This window comes from Dendrobates tinctorius, unplaced genomic scaffold (assembly GCF_039654945.1).
Source record: "Dendrobates tinctorius isolate UK_male_01 unplaced genomic scaffold, ASM3965494v1 ptg000070l, whole genome shotgun sequence".
NCBI lineage: Eukaryota > Metazoa > Chordata > Amphibia > Anura > Dendrobatidae > Dendrobates > Dendrobates tinctorius.
The window spans coordinates 64,181,019-64,196,291 of NW_027361738.1; the positions used below are offsets into that span (position 1 = coordinate 64,181,019).

The 15,273-nt window shown below is 41.4% G+C and overlaps 1 protein-coding gene across 1 annotated transcript in view; it reads right to left on the bottom strand.

Moving 5' to 3' along the window:
* The window catches only part of MYO3A (myosin IIIA), a 210,760-nt gene that overhangs the window by 53,962 nt on the left and 141,525 nt on the right, over positions 1-15,273 (bottom strand). Inside the window, exons 22-26 of the mRNA XM_073581770.1 lie at positions 13,559-13,638; positions 9,567-9,641; positions 1,888-2,093; positions 625-736; positions 357-519 (exon numbers count right to left, since the gene is read on the bottom strand). Coding sequence (XP_073437871.1) covers positions 357-519; positions 625-736; positions 1,888-2,093; positions 9,567-9,641; positions 13,559-13,638 — 636 coding nt within the window. The remainder of the gene's footprint in view (positions 1-356; positions 520-624; positions 737-1,887; positions 2,094-9,566; positions 9,642-13,558; positions 13,639-15,273) is intronic.

Below are 15,273 nucleotides of genomic sequence, written 5' to 3' on the forward strand. Positions count from 1 at the left end.
TAGAAAAATCTGCTGCAAAAATCAGTGTTGGCATTAAAAACACTGCTTAAACACACACATTTTTGCTTATGTTTTTACCGTATGTATTTTTACTGGTGGTTTTGTTCCCATTCTCTTGAGTGCATGAAAAACGCTGAAAGAATTTATACGCTGCAGATTTGATAAAATGCTTTTATGGTTAAAATCTGCAAGGAAAAATAAGCAACATGTGCATGAGGTTTCAGAAATCGCTTTCACTTTTCTGATATTATAAAATGCTCCTTTATTTCCAATGCAAAAACTCAAAAATTCAATGTTTGAACAAGCCCTTACTGACCATAATGAACATACCGTAAGGAGATTCTGGAAGTTTTTACCTGACTGTATTTTCACGGCACTTTGCTCTCGCTTATTCTTTAGTTTCTGATATCTTTTCGCTCCCAGCCATCCTTTGACACAGGCTTGAAAAAGAACAATTCTGTTGACTATGCTCTTTATTGCTCTATCCAGCTGTTCAACGTGGTAGTATTTTAAAAAGACCTAAAAAATAGCAATAGTTAAGACACATTAGCCAAAGAGCAGTGAAACGTATGTATGTATACATTTATCTTACATGATTTCTAGCCTCTATCATTAGTTTAGTACCTTTGTTTTCCCTAGAACCCAGTGATGTAAGTTTGCTTTCTCCAGTATAGATGAGCAACATTCAGGACTGACCGGAGGATCTTCATTGGACTTAAAGCAAATCAGGTAGTATCTTAAAAACACAGAGATTATTATAGTTATGCTATTTCTATTATGAGCAGGATGTAGTAATAAGACAGCTTGTATGTGTAATGATATAGATACAGTCATATGTAAAAGTTTGTTGACCGATGCACAGTGACACCATCTGCAGCAAGATGATGCTGCAGGTCTTTGGAGGTGGTCTGTGGATTGTCCTTGACTGTTCTCACCATTCTTCTTCTCTGCCTTTCTGATATTTTTCTTGGCCTGCCACTTCTGGGCTTAACAAGAACTGTACCTGTGTTCTTCCATTTCCTTACTATGTTCCTCACAGTGGAAACTGACAGGTTAAATCTCTGGGACAACTTTTTGTATCCTTCCCCTGAAAAGCTATGTTGAATAATCTTTGTTTTCAGATCATTTGAGAGTTGTTTTGAGGAGCCCATGATGCCACTCTTCATAGGAGAATCAAATAGGAGAACTACTTGCAAGTGGCCACCTTAAATACCTTTTCTCATGATTTGATACACCTGGCTATGAAGTTCAAAGCTCAATGAGGTTACAAAACCAATTTAGTGCTTCAGGAAGTCAGTAAAAAGTAGTTAGGAGTGTTCAAATCAAGAAAATGATAAGGGTGCCCATACTTTTGCACTGGTCAAATTTTGTTTAAATGCAGATTGCACATTTTCTGTTAGTACAATAAACCTCATTTGAATCCAGAAATATAACTGAGTCCATCAGTTATTAGATATATGAAACTGAAATAGCTGTTGCAAAAACCAAAATTGTTATAAAGAAAAAAGGTTAACATTAATAGGGGTGCCCAAACTTTTACATATGACTGTATGTTTACTTTCATTCATGATTTTTAGGGTTTTTTCAGCTTTTTTTGTCTTATTTTTCTTTTTTCACAGGTGGATTATGAACCAAATTAATCAAAATGACACACTGTGTTTAATACATTTCGTTCAAATTCAAAGTTGTTTTTTTTTTTTTTTGCTCTTCGGCTTGCCTTGCAAATGATGAATTAACCAAAAAGCTTGAAAAAAGCATAGCATAAATAATAAATTAACACACACAAAAAAAGAGAAAAATCACTCCAAAAGAAAGGCGTAAATTTAATGATGAATCGACCCTGAGATATCCATAAGTCTATGGGAGTTGGGTAATATCCAGTCTTACCTCTTTATAAAATTGGCAAACAGGATGCGGTGTGAGTATCCCAGCTGACGAATCCTCGCGGTCTCCAGAATCCCTGTGTACCTCAGCTGCACCAATACTTTTTCTCGATCAAATTTATTTGGCAGACGATCATTATTTGGTTTGATGCAGCGCACAAAGTGTGGCTGACCAGCCACCATTTTTGACAGTAAGTCCATTAAAGAGTACTGTAACACAAATTAGAAGTCGGACTATATACACTATATAATCAATGATCCTCGGTATGCATTTATTATAATTATATATATATATATATATATATATATATATATATATTATGTTCTAAACTAAATCCATTAATATATATTATACTACAGTGTTAAGGTGCAATTACTTGACGAACAGCCCATTTTGAACCTAATTAGAACCAAAATAATATTTGGGTATTTCTCTTTCGGCATTCCAGTGATCATCCTTTGTCTAGTTGTATGTAGCCTTGTTTCCCTACAGGAATACTTCTTTGTATTTCTGTAATTTTAGGGATAAATTGTATAATTCACACTTTAATAGAGACAATAATGGGACAGTTAGGGAACGTAGCAGTAATGTAGAGAATGTGCAATTTAATATAAAACTGGACCCAAAATACACAGAACAGTATAACCACAGATTTGTCACAAAATATCTGCCCGCATATACCTACTAGGGGTAGCCACTTAGCGGACTGGTTATTAAGTAGGCGATGTTCATTGATATACAAGTGGCAATATACCTTGTAGTCAGTAGGTAAGAAGGAGTTAGTGGATGATCTCCCCGTTGCCGACAGGATTAAAACCTATATCCCAGTGTAGTAAAGTAAATTGATGGTTTATTTTGATGCATTTCGAAGCACAAAACTACTTCTTCTTCAGGAAAAACCACATTTATAACGAGACAGCAGGAGTATCATTTATAGAGGTTAAAATTTTGAATGCGAGCACCAAAAAAACCAAAACACATGACCACATGTCAAAGTTCAGTCGAGTCCCACGTGATACGACACATGATATTTTTCCTTGGTAATGTACCTTGTAGTGTCAGTCCAGATCTTGAAGCAATTGCATTTGTATGTGTAGAAAAAAGGTTGTTTCAGCTGTACATTCGTGGTGTCAGTCCAGATCCTCAGGCAACGATAAGCCTATGTGCTAAAAATGAGGTTAGTGAGCGGTGCACCGGCCGTTGGCACACACTATGTGTGAGTCTTCGGGGAGAACAGCTAATAGATGCTGAAGGCATGCTGTCAGTGCCAGGATGAATCTCTTAATGGACGAAACGTCATCCTACGAGTTTCGGAAAACTACGGTTTCCTTTCTCAGGGATCGTCCATGAATGGTAAGTAGTTCTTTATGTATACAACCATAGTGATGTCTGTCCTGTGTATCAATCAGGTGTGAATCAGTCATTGAAAAGCAAAAAATTCCACTTCACTGTTCAACATTTTTGGTTTCAACATGTCTAGTTCAAATATCTACCGATTTTCTGCCCAGGGACATTTGCTTAATATAATTTTCACTTTGTCCGTATGTGAAAACTTTCTTAATACCCCATAATTCTGTGCTCTCTACAAATACCCCATGTTCCCCTCTAGATAGTGCCTAGATAGGGGATGGCCACAAAGCATATTTCTTATATTCCTCAAGTGTTTGCTGATCCGTTTGTTTATAGAGTGCTTGGTGCGTCTTATATATAGTTTATTGCAAGGGCATTTCATGCAATAAATTACACCTTTGGTAGTGCAAGTTATGTGATCAGAATTGTCGTTATCAATATCCCCCTTATTGAACCCCAGTCGTCTTTTTGTGTGCAGCACTCGGCCTTTTTCACATGGGGAGAAGTCCTCAGGAACTGGGGAAAAAAGGTTATTTGCTTCTCAGTTCAAGGATCTCGGACTGAAGGGGCAATAAAATTCTCAAGATTTTGAGCTATCCTAAGTATAAAGTGAGGATTATTTGGTAATTTATCACCAATAATTTTGTCACCCTTTAAGATGTCCCAATGTTTACTCATGAGTTTTCTCAAAATATTAGTGTTTGTATGAAATTGAGTAATAATAGGCACATCAATAACATAAATAATATCCGTATTTGTGTTATTTTTCTTTGAGGATTTTGGAGTCAGTCCACATGCGGGGTTTTCTTAATATTATCTTGCACCTCTTGTAAAAATTGTCCGTCATAACATTTCATAGTGAATCTGTTATACGGTTTTGTGTATCTTGGGTCCTGTTTTATGTTATATTACACATTGTCTACATTGTCTAACTATCTGCCTCCCTATTGGCTTTGGTAAACCAAGAATTATACAGTTTCTTAATATCACTTAATAGACAAATTGTGGTATTTGCCTTTATTTGATGAGGTAGTGGATTCTAGAAAACTGGCGTAGCACAAGAGAAGTCTTTGAGATGGAAGCTAGAGGTTTGGATTATGGAGGATGTTGGTCTTAGATCAGTTACAGAATGAAGAGCACAGATAGAGTGATAGACAGATGAAGGAGGAGATATAGGAAGCGGCAGAACTGTGGAGGGCTTTGTGGTTGAGAGTGATAAGTTTGTATTGTATTATCTAGCAAATGTGCAACCAGTGCAATGACTGGCACAGGGTAGAGGCATCTGTGTAGAGGCTGGACAGAAATAAGAACCTGGCTGCCACATTCAGGACTGATTGGAGAAGAGAAAGTTTAGCAAGAGCGAGACTAGTCAGTAGAGAGTTGCAGTAGTCCAGACGAGAATAAATGACCGTATAAATTTGGTAGGAGTGCCCATAAGAGTTATTGCAGTTTCAAATGTGAGAAAAGGCTGGATTCTTGACGTGATTTTAAGAGGCAGATAACATGAGCGAGTAAGTGATTGGATATAAGAAAACTTTGTCAGGATCCTGCCAGCACCGGCGTGCAGCCTCTGCTGAGCAGGGACTCACCCGCACTGTAGGGGGGCCCGGGGTCAGGTACAGCCGGAAAGTACAGATACACAGGACCTGTGGACGCTGATGTTTAGCAAGCAGTGAAGGACCTACGGTCATGTGACTGCAAGGGGGCGGGGCTTAGCATCCTGCTTTCAGAGATGGCAGGACACTATACAGAAATACTCAGAGTCAGGCAAAATGGAGGTCAGACACAGAGATAGCAGTAAAGTACCAGGGATGAGACAGTACGGATAGTCAGGGCCAAGCAGAAGTCAACACCAAACAGACATAGAAGGTACCAAGCAGAATCCAACAAGCAATATCTAGAGAACAGACCGAGTCATACACAGAGTATCAAGCAACCAGAACACAGCACAAACACACTCAGTGGTCACCACACAATGCCAAGGGCGAAAGTATAACTGACGGGGGATGGGAGCTTCCTGGGGCAATAAGAAGCTTTCCCAGAACCAATGAGAGGTCACCATAATAAGTCCCAGGTGTGCAGGTAAGAGTCTGCACTGAGATCAAACCATTAACCCCAGAAGTGCCGGTCCACGAGCACTGTTATCATGACAGTACCCCCTCTCAACAGGGGGCCTCTTGACCCCCAGGCTTGCCCGGGTACCTAGCATAGAAAGCCCGAACCAGGCGATCTGCATGCAGTAACACTTTAGAAAATGAGGAGAAGGGTACCTGAGGGTCTGCGTAGTCTCCCCACTGACTACCCAGACCTAGTGGTTTCCCGCCGACCGGGCGAAGACGGGCAATCAGGACACTCCCTTTTCCAATGTCCCATTTTACCGCAGTAAAAGCATAACTGCTTGTCCTTCCGGCATTTCCTCTCAGTATCCTTCAGGGAGAGGACGCCTACGTCCATGAGCTCAGGGGCAGTCTCTTTTCCACTGGGGAACAATGGAGTCTCCACCTGCATCACCCCTCTGGCCCGCAGCCTGCGGTCCATCTGTACGGCCTGGGTCATGGTGTCCTCGAGAGAGTTAGGTGGGGGATGTAACGCCAAGGCATCCTGCAGCTGCTCGGACAAGCCTCTGCGAAAGAGTCCTCGGAGTGCAGCGTCATCCCAAGAAATCTCTGTGGCCCAGCGGCGGAATTCAGTACAAAACCACTCAGCCGAGTGTTTCCCCTGACAGACACTCATCACCATGTCCTCTGCCAATTGCACTCGGTCAGGCTCATCATAAATGTGCCCGAGGGCCTCAAAGAATGCATTCACAGACACTCTCTCAGGGGCAGTGGGAGGAAGGGAGAAAGCCCAAGCTTGTGGGGACCCTCTTAATAAAGACATAATGACCCCTACCTTCTGGTTTTCATCCCCAGAGGAACATGGTCTCAAACTAAAAAAAAGTTTGCACCCCTCCATGAAGACCCTGAACTCCTTTTTGCTCCCAGAAAAAAGTCAGGCAGTTTAACAGGTGGTTCTGGGGACATCAGAACAACATCCCTCACCCCAGAGACCCAGCAGATAAAGCCCCTCGCACTGTCTCAGAAATCTGCTGCTGAAAACGAGCCAGAGCTTGCTGCTCCAGAGATAAACCCTGAAACATCTGACTCAGATTTTTCATCTGGTCAGCCAGAGACTGTATGGGATCCATAACTCTCTGCACAAAAAACCCCCAAAACTTAACGGTCAGTTATAATGTCAGGATCCTGCCAGCGCCGGCGTGCAGCCTCCGCTGAGCAGGGACTCGCCCACACTGTAGGGGGTCCCGGGGTCAGGTACAGCCAGAAAGTACAGATACACAGGACCTGTGGACGCTGAAGTTTAGCAAGCAGTGAAGGACCTTCGATCATGTCACTACAAGGGGGCAGGGCTTAGCATCCTGCTTTCAGAGATGGCAGGACACTATACAGAAATACTCAGAGTCAGGCAAAACGGAGGTCATACACAGAGATAGCAGTAAAGTACCAGGGATGAGACAGTACGGATAGTCGGGGCCAAGCAGAAGTCAAAACCAAACAGACATAGAAGGTACCAAGCAGAATCCAACAAGCAATATCCAGACAACAGACCGAGTCGTACACAGAGTATCAAGCAACCAGAACACAGCACAAACACACTCAGGGGTCACCACACAATGCCAAGGGCGAAAGTATAACTGACGGGGGATGGGAGCTTCCTGGGGCAATAAGAAGCTTTCCCAGAACCAATGAGAGGCCACCATAATAAGTCCCAGGTGTGCAGGTAAGAGTCTGCACTGAGATCAAACCATTAACCCCAGAAGTGCCGGTCCATGAGCACTGATATCATGACAAAATTCTGTGTCAAAAATGACACCGCCTCCTAGAAGATGTGCCCTTGTGCAGTTGTACAGGTTTCACCAATAGTATATCTGCCTCTGGATTGGTAATTTTGGTAGGTAGAGGGAAATGCAGAAAATAAGTGACTTTTCCGCTCTTTTTTAAATCATTTTCCATGCCATTCACCAGTCACTGAAATTAATTTCTTAGATTTTAATTACAAGTCAAAACCAAATAAGTGAATATTATTTGGTGCTCCATTAGGGAAGTGGTTGGGGAGAATTAACTGCTGAGAGTCCCAGACCCTTCACTGGCATAGCAGACACTTGACATAATGGTGTCATGCTGAATTAAAACTTCTATTTCTCAGCCTCGCTTATCTAGTGTTGTCAGATCAAAACTGCTGACAGATTCTCTTTAAAAGACTAAAAACTGTGAAAATGTATTATAAAAATGGAAGTATACTACAAATCTATAGAGGTATGTGAACAAAACATCAGCCTAGGCAAACACCCATTGATTACACTGCTGGCTCCATTCAGAGGGCTACAACAGAAATAAAGGTTTATATTGCATTTTATTGACACAAAGATATAGAACCCTTTATGCTGGTTTCCCACTAGTTTTTGTCTATACCATATGCCAGAAATATATAATCTTAAGATTCAATTGCTGATATTACCATCAATCATCAGAACACTGAGAGCCCCCATACGCCTTCAATGCATGTGATATAAACAATGGTTCTGTTGATCATTTGCAGCTATCTTGGCTGTCTCTCCCATACACGGTAGCGCTTGTTCGGCTAAGCGATCATTTGTTCTCTATGAGAAAGTTAACTTTGGTGGCAGCTTGTTTCCAAAAGAACAAAAGGATCGTGTCACGACACAGCTATCGGGTGACCCGGGACCAGGGGCTCCTTCCCTGTCTCTAACACTAGGGGGTGCCCTAGCTCTCCCTACTTCCTGGGACACTTCTGAAGGTGAAGATGCCGTGGCCTCCACCCTTGCCTTATCTCATGAGTTATCCCTCCGTCTGTTCTCTTCCCCCACCTAGGGAAGAGCGGCGCTACTGTGCACCGTAGTACACCAACCCAACTAACAAGGCAACACAAACAAGGATTAACAGAAAACTACAGGCATAAAAAATATTCACTCACATATAACAGAGGAATGCACTGACGAGTGGAATTAGGGGAATAAACCAAAATAGAGAAGCATAGGGAATTACCACACATACAGTACAAACCAAGCAACAGTCACTGATAGCTCCTTCAACTCTCCTTCTCATATGTACTCCTCTCCCTCCTTTAGCCATGCTGCAATTACTAGCTCTGACAAGGATTTGTAACAGAGCTCAGATTATAAAGGGGAAAGGAATGACTAACCGAGCTCAGCTGTGAGCAGAGGGATTTCCCACATAGCCGATTAAACCCTGTTCTGCCAGAAGGAATAAACACATTTAAAATGAAGGAGAAGTGGTTCTTCTCAGTGCCAGAGAAGGAGCAATCAGACACTGAGGTCTTCTGGCTCAACACTGTCATGGTAACCCCATGACAGATTGGCAGTTCAAAATCAGATATGCTGAATACTTATATTCCCGGACACCAACTGTTGGTGTTGGTTCGACAGGTTCAGATGATATTAGCCTAATGTGTATTAGAGGGTCCTTCAAGCCAACCTGAGATTTTTTAATAAAACCATCTAAAAATATTATTATGACACGTCCTGGTGTTTTTGGATTCTTTCTCAGAACGACTACCTCATGTGTCCAGTGTCGGTGGTCACATGCTCAGATTGAAAAATGTTTTTGATTTGCATGACCTGATGATAAGATTATTTAAGGCACATGATATCATAAAGTGGAGGAGAGCAAGGAGACACTAACAAAAGCAACATATTACAAAGTCTCTTAATCAGCCACAACCTTCCTAGGTAACAACAGAAAATAGTGCTTTAGTTTCATGGTTTTGTCTATCTTTTCAGCTATTTTTTTTATTTCTCTATTGCAAGAATTAAAATTGTAGTAATTTCTGTTTGTTTCCATGGTAATAGACAAGACAAACAGTTGATTCTAACATGGAAACACATAGGTCATTATTAGTGATGAGTGAGTATGCTCGTTACTCGAGATTTCCGAACATGCTCAGGTGTTCTCCGAGTATTTGGATGTGCTCAGAGATTTAGTTTGTGTCGCCGCAGCTGCATGATTTGCGGCTGCTAGACAGCCTGAATACATGTGTGGATTGCCTAACAAACAGGCATTCCCTGCATCTATTCAGCCTGTCTAGCAGCCACAAATCATGCAGCTGCGGCGACACAAACTAAATCTCCGAACATGTCCAAAATACTCAGAGAACACCCGAGCATGCTCGGAAATCTCAAGTAACGAGCATACCTGCTCATCACTAATCATTATATGAGCTGTATGAAAAAAGAAAACCAACATTTTTAAACGGTAGGCATAATCATTAACTAAAATCAAACTGGAAAACATTACCCTAAAATATGATGCCACAGTTTGTGTTTTCATGTTAGTCGTCTCTCGGGGATGACGGGCGTCTCCAAAATCACCCTATGGAAATAATGCAAACAAATTTATTATGGTACTGAAGAAAATTCTCAACACATAAATTAAACACTGTTCATCTGTATTTTTTAGGTGTATCAATGCTACATAAGACCCAACTAATCCTTCATTTCTATCCTCAGGATGTATGCTGTTGGGGGGAGAAAGGGTATGGGCATTATAAATTTTAATGCCTTATTCTTTTGTTCTCCAAGGAGAAAGTGGTCCAATACCCTGGTCCAGCACTATGTCAGTATGGAGTATATAGCTGCCAGACCAAAGCCATGTGAGGCTCCTCTTACTAGTCAGCATCTTCTGCCCCTCTTCCATTTAGTATGCGCGGCGTGATGTTTTATATGCGAAACTCCGCAATGATGACATCATTCCTAATTACTATGCAAATTGCCATTTCAGAGATGAGGAAGACTAGAACTCTAGTGCCACCTATTGTAAGAAGCAATCCTAAAAGTTAATACCATTTAGTGAGCCTTGCCATTATGACTTAGGATAAATCAGGTCTCATACTTTGCACTGATGAGGGGCAATATCCCAAAACACTGTGTCTGCAAATTGAGATTCTGGTTTGGCGTTTATCCGAAGTCATGTGGCAAGGCTCGTTAAAGAGTCGATATCGACTTTTAGGATTGCTATTTCCAGTTGGTGGCACTAGAGTCCAAGTCTCCTTCATCTCTGAGACAATTTGCATATTTAATTTCCCAGAGAAGCATGCAAGGCGTATAAGTCTCCTCACTCTGACATGACAGGCTTGGCTTGTCGCTCTCCACAAGGAGAAACCTTATCCTTTAGATCATAGCATTACTAAATACAATAAAACTGCATGAATCACTTTAGAGTACAGACTTTTTGCAATTCACCTTTCTCACAAAACAATGACTGACTGTAAAGCAATAAGGATCTTCCCAATTGTTCAGTATGCAACATAAGATCAGAACTGCTAAAACAAACCCCATTTGGTAAGTACTGGCGCAGTACCATATACCTGCTGAAAATGCAGGAAGCAGCAGGATTGTCTAGCCTTAAAGAGAACAAGTCATGTAAAATAACACTATTATCCTGCACATATGGGTTAATCTGAAAGTTAATAGCGTTCTGACACTATGCGGTGCCGGCAACACTGAGAGCCCCGCTGCCGAGAGGAAGTGTACCTTATTTCCCCTGGTAGCGTTCGGCTTCCTGTCTTATGGGTGGGCCGGCACGGTTTTGGTCACTGCTCTGTGTTTAGCAACAAATAATGGAAGAGGTCACCACTCATATATACTGTATATATTTATTGGGATCAATCTAACACATACCAAAAAGTGACAACTTGAAAGAAAAAGGAAATATGCAAAACTAGAGATACACCAAAAATCAGAAAAATATAAAAACATTTAACAAGCAAATCTGGCTACAGAAAATGGCAAGATCAGGTTACAATAAAGCATGATCTAAACTCTTTGCATATATAACATAATAATTAGGAAAACCCCCAAACATCATAATTAGGGATTCTACCAAACATCACAAAAGCCTAATGGAGACCGGCTTAGTATTTCTGTATTCTTTCCTAAGAACCATAAAGATACCAAATATTATCCCATATATTTGACCATAAAGCAACAAGATAATGGAACTCTGAAAAAAGCTTTACATACGGCCAGGTATAAATTTAAAATAATTAATCTTTATTAGTAACAACATATAAAAACAGTAAGAATGTAAAACAAAATATCACAGATACAGACAAATAGGTGGGTAGCCCGGAGAAAGTAATAGTTCTCACAGTGTGTCAGTGTGTATCCTTAGTGTGTCAATATTTAGTACAAAAGACCACAGTACAGAGAACACCACATAGCAATAGTCCCTATCGTATGCCAGCAAGGTTGCAATAATAGGGTAAGGTATGCACAGATGTCCAATAGTGTGGCACAATAAAATGCCTAGTTGCAAAGGGAGGTATAATTACCTGAGGACAGAAACCGAGGACCCACCATGCCCAAATAGCGTTTCACTTTGAAATGCTTCATCCAGGGGTCACCCCTGGATGAAGCATTTCAAAGTGAAACGTGCATAGGGAGTGGTGGGTCCCCTGTTTCTGTACTAAATCTATGAGACTTATTAGTCTGTGAGGACTATTACTTTCTCCGGGCTACCCACCTATTTGTCTGTACCTGTGGTATTTTGTCTTACACTCTTAGGCTGGTTTCACATTAGCGTTGAAACAACACTGCGTCGGTAAGCCCCGCCCCGATCTGGCTCCCTGCCCGCCCCATCCGGGATCACCGCCTACTTTCGCATTTGCACGCATGCGATCGGCGCACCCTATCTTTAGCATAGGGTGCGCAGATCATGCGCTGCCAGTGTGAAAGTAGCGTGCTGCGCACTTTTGACGGTGCACCGTGCACGCCGAAATGCAACATGTCGCATTTTGGCGCGCATGGCACACCGTCAAAAGTGCGCAGCACGCTACTTTCACACTGGCAGCGCATGATCTGCGCACCCTATGCTAAAGATAGGGTGCGCCGATCGCATGCGTGCAAATGCGAAAGTAGGCGGTGATCCCGGATGGGGCGGGCAGGGAGCCGGATCGGGGCGGGGCTTACCGACGCAGTGAGCAGCGTTGTTTCAACGCTAATGTGAAACCAGCCTTAGTGTTTTTATATGTTGTTAATAATAAAGATTAACCATTTTAAATTTATACCTGGCCGTATTTAAAGCTTTTTTTATGAGTTCCTTCTAAGAACCAGTAAAGCCAATATAAATTGGATAGACCGATAATATGGGTACAAATGCAAGCAGACTGTTTAGAATTGCCTGACATGAAACTTAAAATAATCATACAATAACAATACCTGCATGTACAACATTATAAATAATAATGGACAAATTGTTGGCACAAAGACATAATTAGTCAAACATATAAGTAAGTTTGTAGTAACCTGAATGAAGGTAACCAAGCAGACAGTGGAGAAAAGGATCCCACGCGTATCGCCAACACAACTGTGACTTCATCAGGAGTAAAGGTCAATGTTTGGAGAGCAGCGTCTGTAATTGCTATTAACCTGCAGAATAACCCCATATCTGCAGGTTTATAGTGTTACTTTACATGACAGGTTCCCTTTAAATAATATGTTATACCGTATAAGTTATGTGGTACAATTATAATATGTCCAGATTGTTATGTATCCAATATTGTTCCTGATTCGGCAGCTACTTTGTTGGTATGAGGCCTCTGTTGTGTGAAAAGGGGGCTGTCTGACTGCTTGTTTCAATAGCTGAGCCAGCCCCCTTCTCTGTCAAAGCCGATGCATAAATAGGAAAGGAATGTTCCTTAGGTATTCAAATGAGCAGTCAGCCCTCTTCGCCTAGATGATATGCCAACACAGGAAAGTGGGTAAGTTGATACACAAACATGATCCGATACTGTATCTAAGGATTGGGCACCTGTTTTAAGTTCTAACTAGTTTTTTTTAACTCTCACTTATGTTTTTGGGATGAATGGACAACCCGCTTAATACTTGTGTTTTACATATTTGAGGAGCAGCAGAAAATCCTGCAAATCGCTTTTTCCGCTCACCTACAGTATGTCAATCTTCTCTGTTTAGTCTTTTCTGTAAGTGAATAGTATAAGCCACGCTTGTGAATTATTTCGCACCGTCACATATACGTTTCCGCAACGTGATACACGGGAGACTCATCTACCGTGTGTAAATATTTATAACACGTGTGTAATTCTACAATGCCGAGCCGACAGACAGAGAGCGCACATACAGTGGATGCGTAGACGTAACAAGTCCTGTACGACATAAAGATATCCAGCTTGATTGATGCAAAACGAATGAACCGAGATGATGTTATGTACTGATATCATTGGCTTTTAGAATGTAAGATGTTTTTACAAAAAAAAAAGGACTTTTATTTACCTTGTTGTGGCTGCACTTTTTCTGTGTGGCCCATGATTGTGAATCTATTCTTGCTTTTGTTTTAGTATGTGCAAGATTGCCTGTATAAACAGAAAATTCACTTTATTCACAGGATTTCTTTATTTGGAACGCTCCAGGCAAACTGGAACACTGACAAAGATAATTATTAGTGCAAGGGCTTCGTGCACATGACCATATTTTTGGTCTAAATGCGATCCGATAAACATCGGATCACACTCGGACAAATCTTATTCTATGGGGCCGTGCACAAGCTGGTCCGAGGAAAAAAAATCGCAGCATGGCCCAAGCTGAGTGCAGTCTGATTTCTGTGCACTGACACAATGGAGAAGATGAAGACATTTTTTTCTCCATCTTCTCATCCGAGATAGATCACACTCTGATCAAACTCTTATAAGTGCATAATTGACCCGATTCTCTCAGATGAGAGAACACACGGTCGTCTGCACCTAGCCTGTGGACGACTCATTTGGTGCATATTGTTGCATACAGTTTTGGACCTATGTTTCTGAGTTTAAAGCCTTGTTTGTGGCTCAATCAAAAGAAGCCTGACTTCACAAACAGGACATGGCTTGGCCAAAAATGGACATGTCATAAAATGCTAAGCATTTTCAGACTGTTGAGCCTACGTCTGCGCTGTTCAAATGACCAACTCAGTAAATCTTCACCAGTTTGTTATACAAATTGAAGGATCTAACTATGCAATGCAAGTTACAGGCATGTTAGCTCAGGCAATGACCACTCAGGCTCCGCAGTAGATATAGCAGAATCGGACAAACTCTTTTTGAATCCTTATGTCTCTCCTCAATAAATTAATAACACCTAAACTCACTTCTGTTGAAGCTAGCACTGATTGGCCGCAGAGACCGCGTGGCATAAGAATGTAAAAAGTCTCCGGGAGATCCAGTGCTGGCACTATTGTTTCGGCGACGACACCGGAGATGTTATTACCGTATATTACTGGGAGGAATCCTATGGAGTGGAGTAGTGGACAACCCCAGGAAATTTTGCTTGACTTGATCCTTTTGGTAAAATTTCCAAATTTCTACTAAAAACTGATTTGTATCCTGCATATTCTTCATCACTAGTTGGTGTAGGAGTTTCTACCCTTGTAAAATATTACCAAGGACTACAATGGAACAAAAATTTAGAACAGCTTTCTCTCCCCTTTACATATTCAGGAGTACAAAAAATATATTTTACTCTATCTCTTGCGGCAACAAGAGGATCTGATGTTGAAATTTAACATGCCCGATCCTTCTTTTTCAGAATGTGATCTATCAGGGGAGAGTTAGACCTTCCTACTCTTTCACTTATCTGCTGGTCATCCAGCTTTTGCCAGCCCTCCGATTTCTTTGGGCCCCTTCGCAGTCATGACTGTTTCTGAGGTAGGAAAACCCTTGGTCACGCATTCCTAGACTGAACTTAGGCAGTCTGTGGCCGTAAAATGACCATTGATCGGCAGTGGTTCAATAACCTTGTTAGAGAGGCTGAAAGCAATTCTACATGCACGGGACGATCGTTAATATGATCGTTCTGTTCACATCGGGTTCTCATCCTTTCATCCAATGAACAAGTGGTTTGGATATTCATCCGGTGATCGGCGGCCTGTTTAGACAGGTCGATAATCATTTATGGGCATGAATGGCCCCTTTGTAGTCAATGAGCTGGAAATAAAAGTCTTATATAAGGAAAAC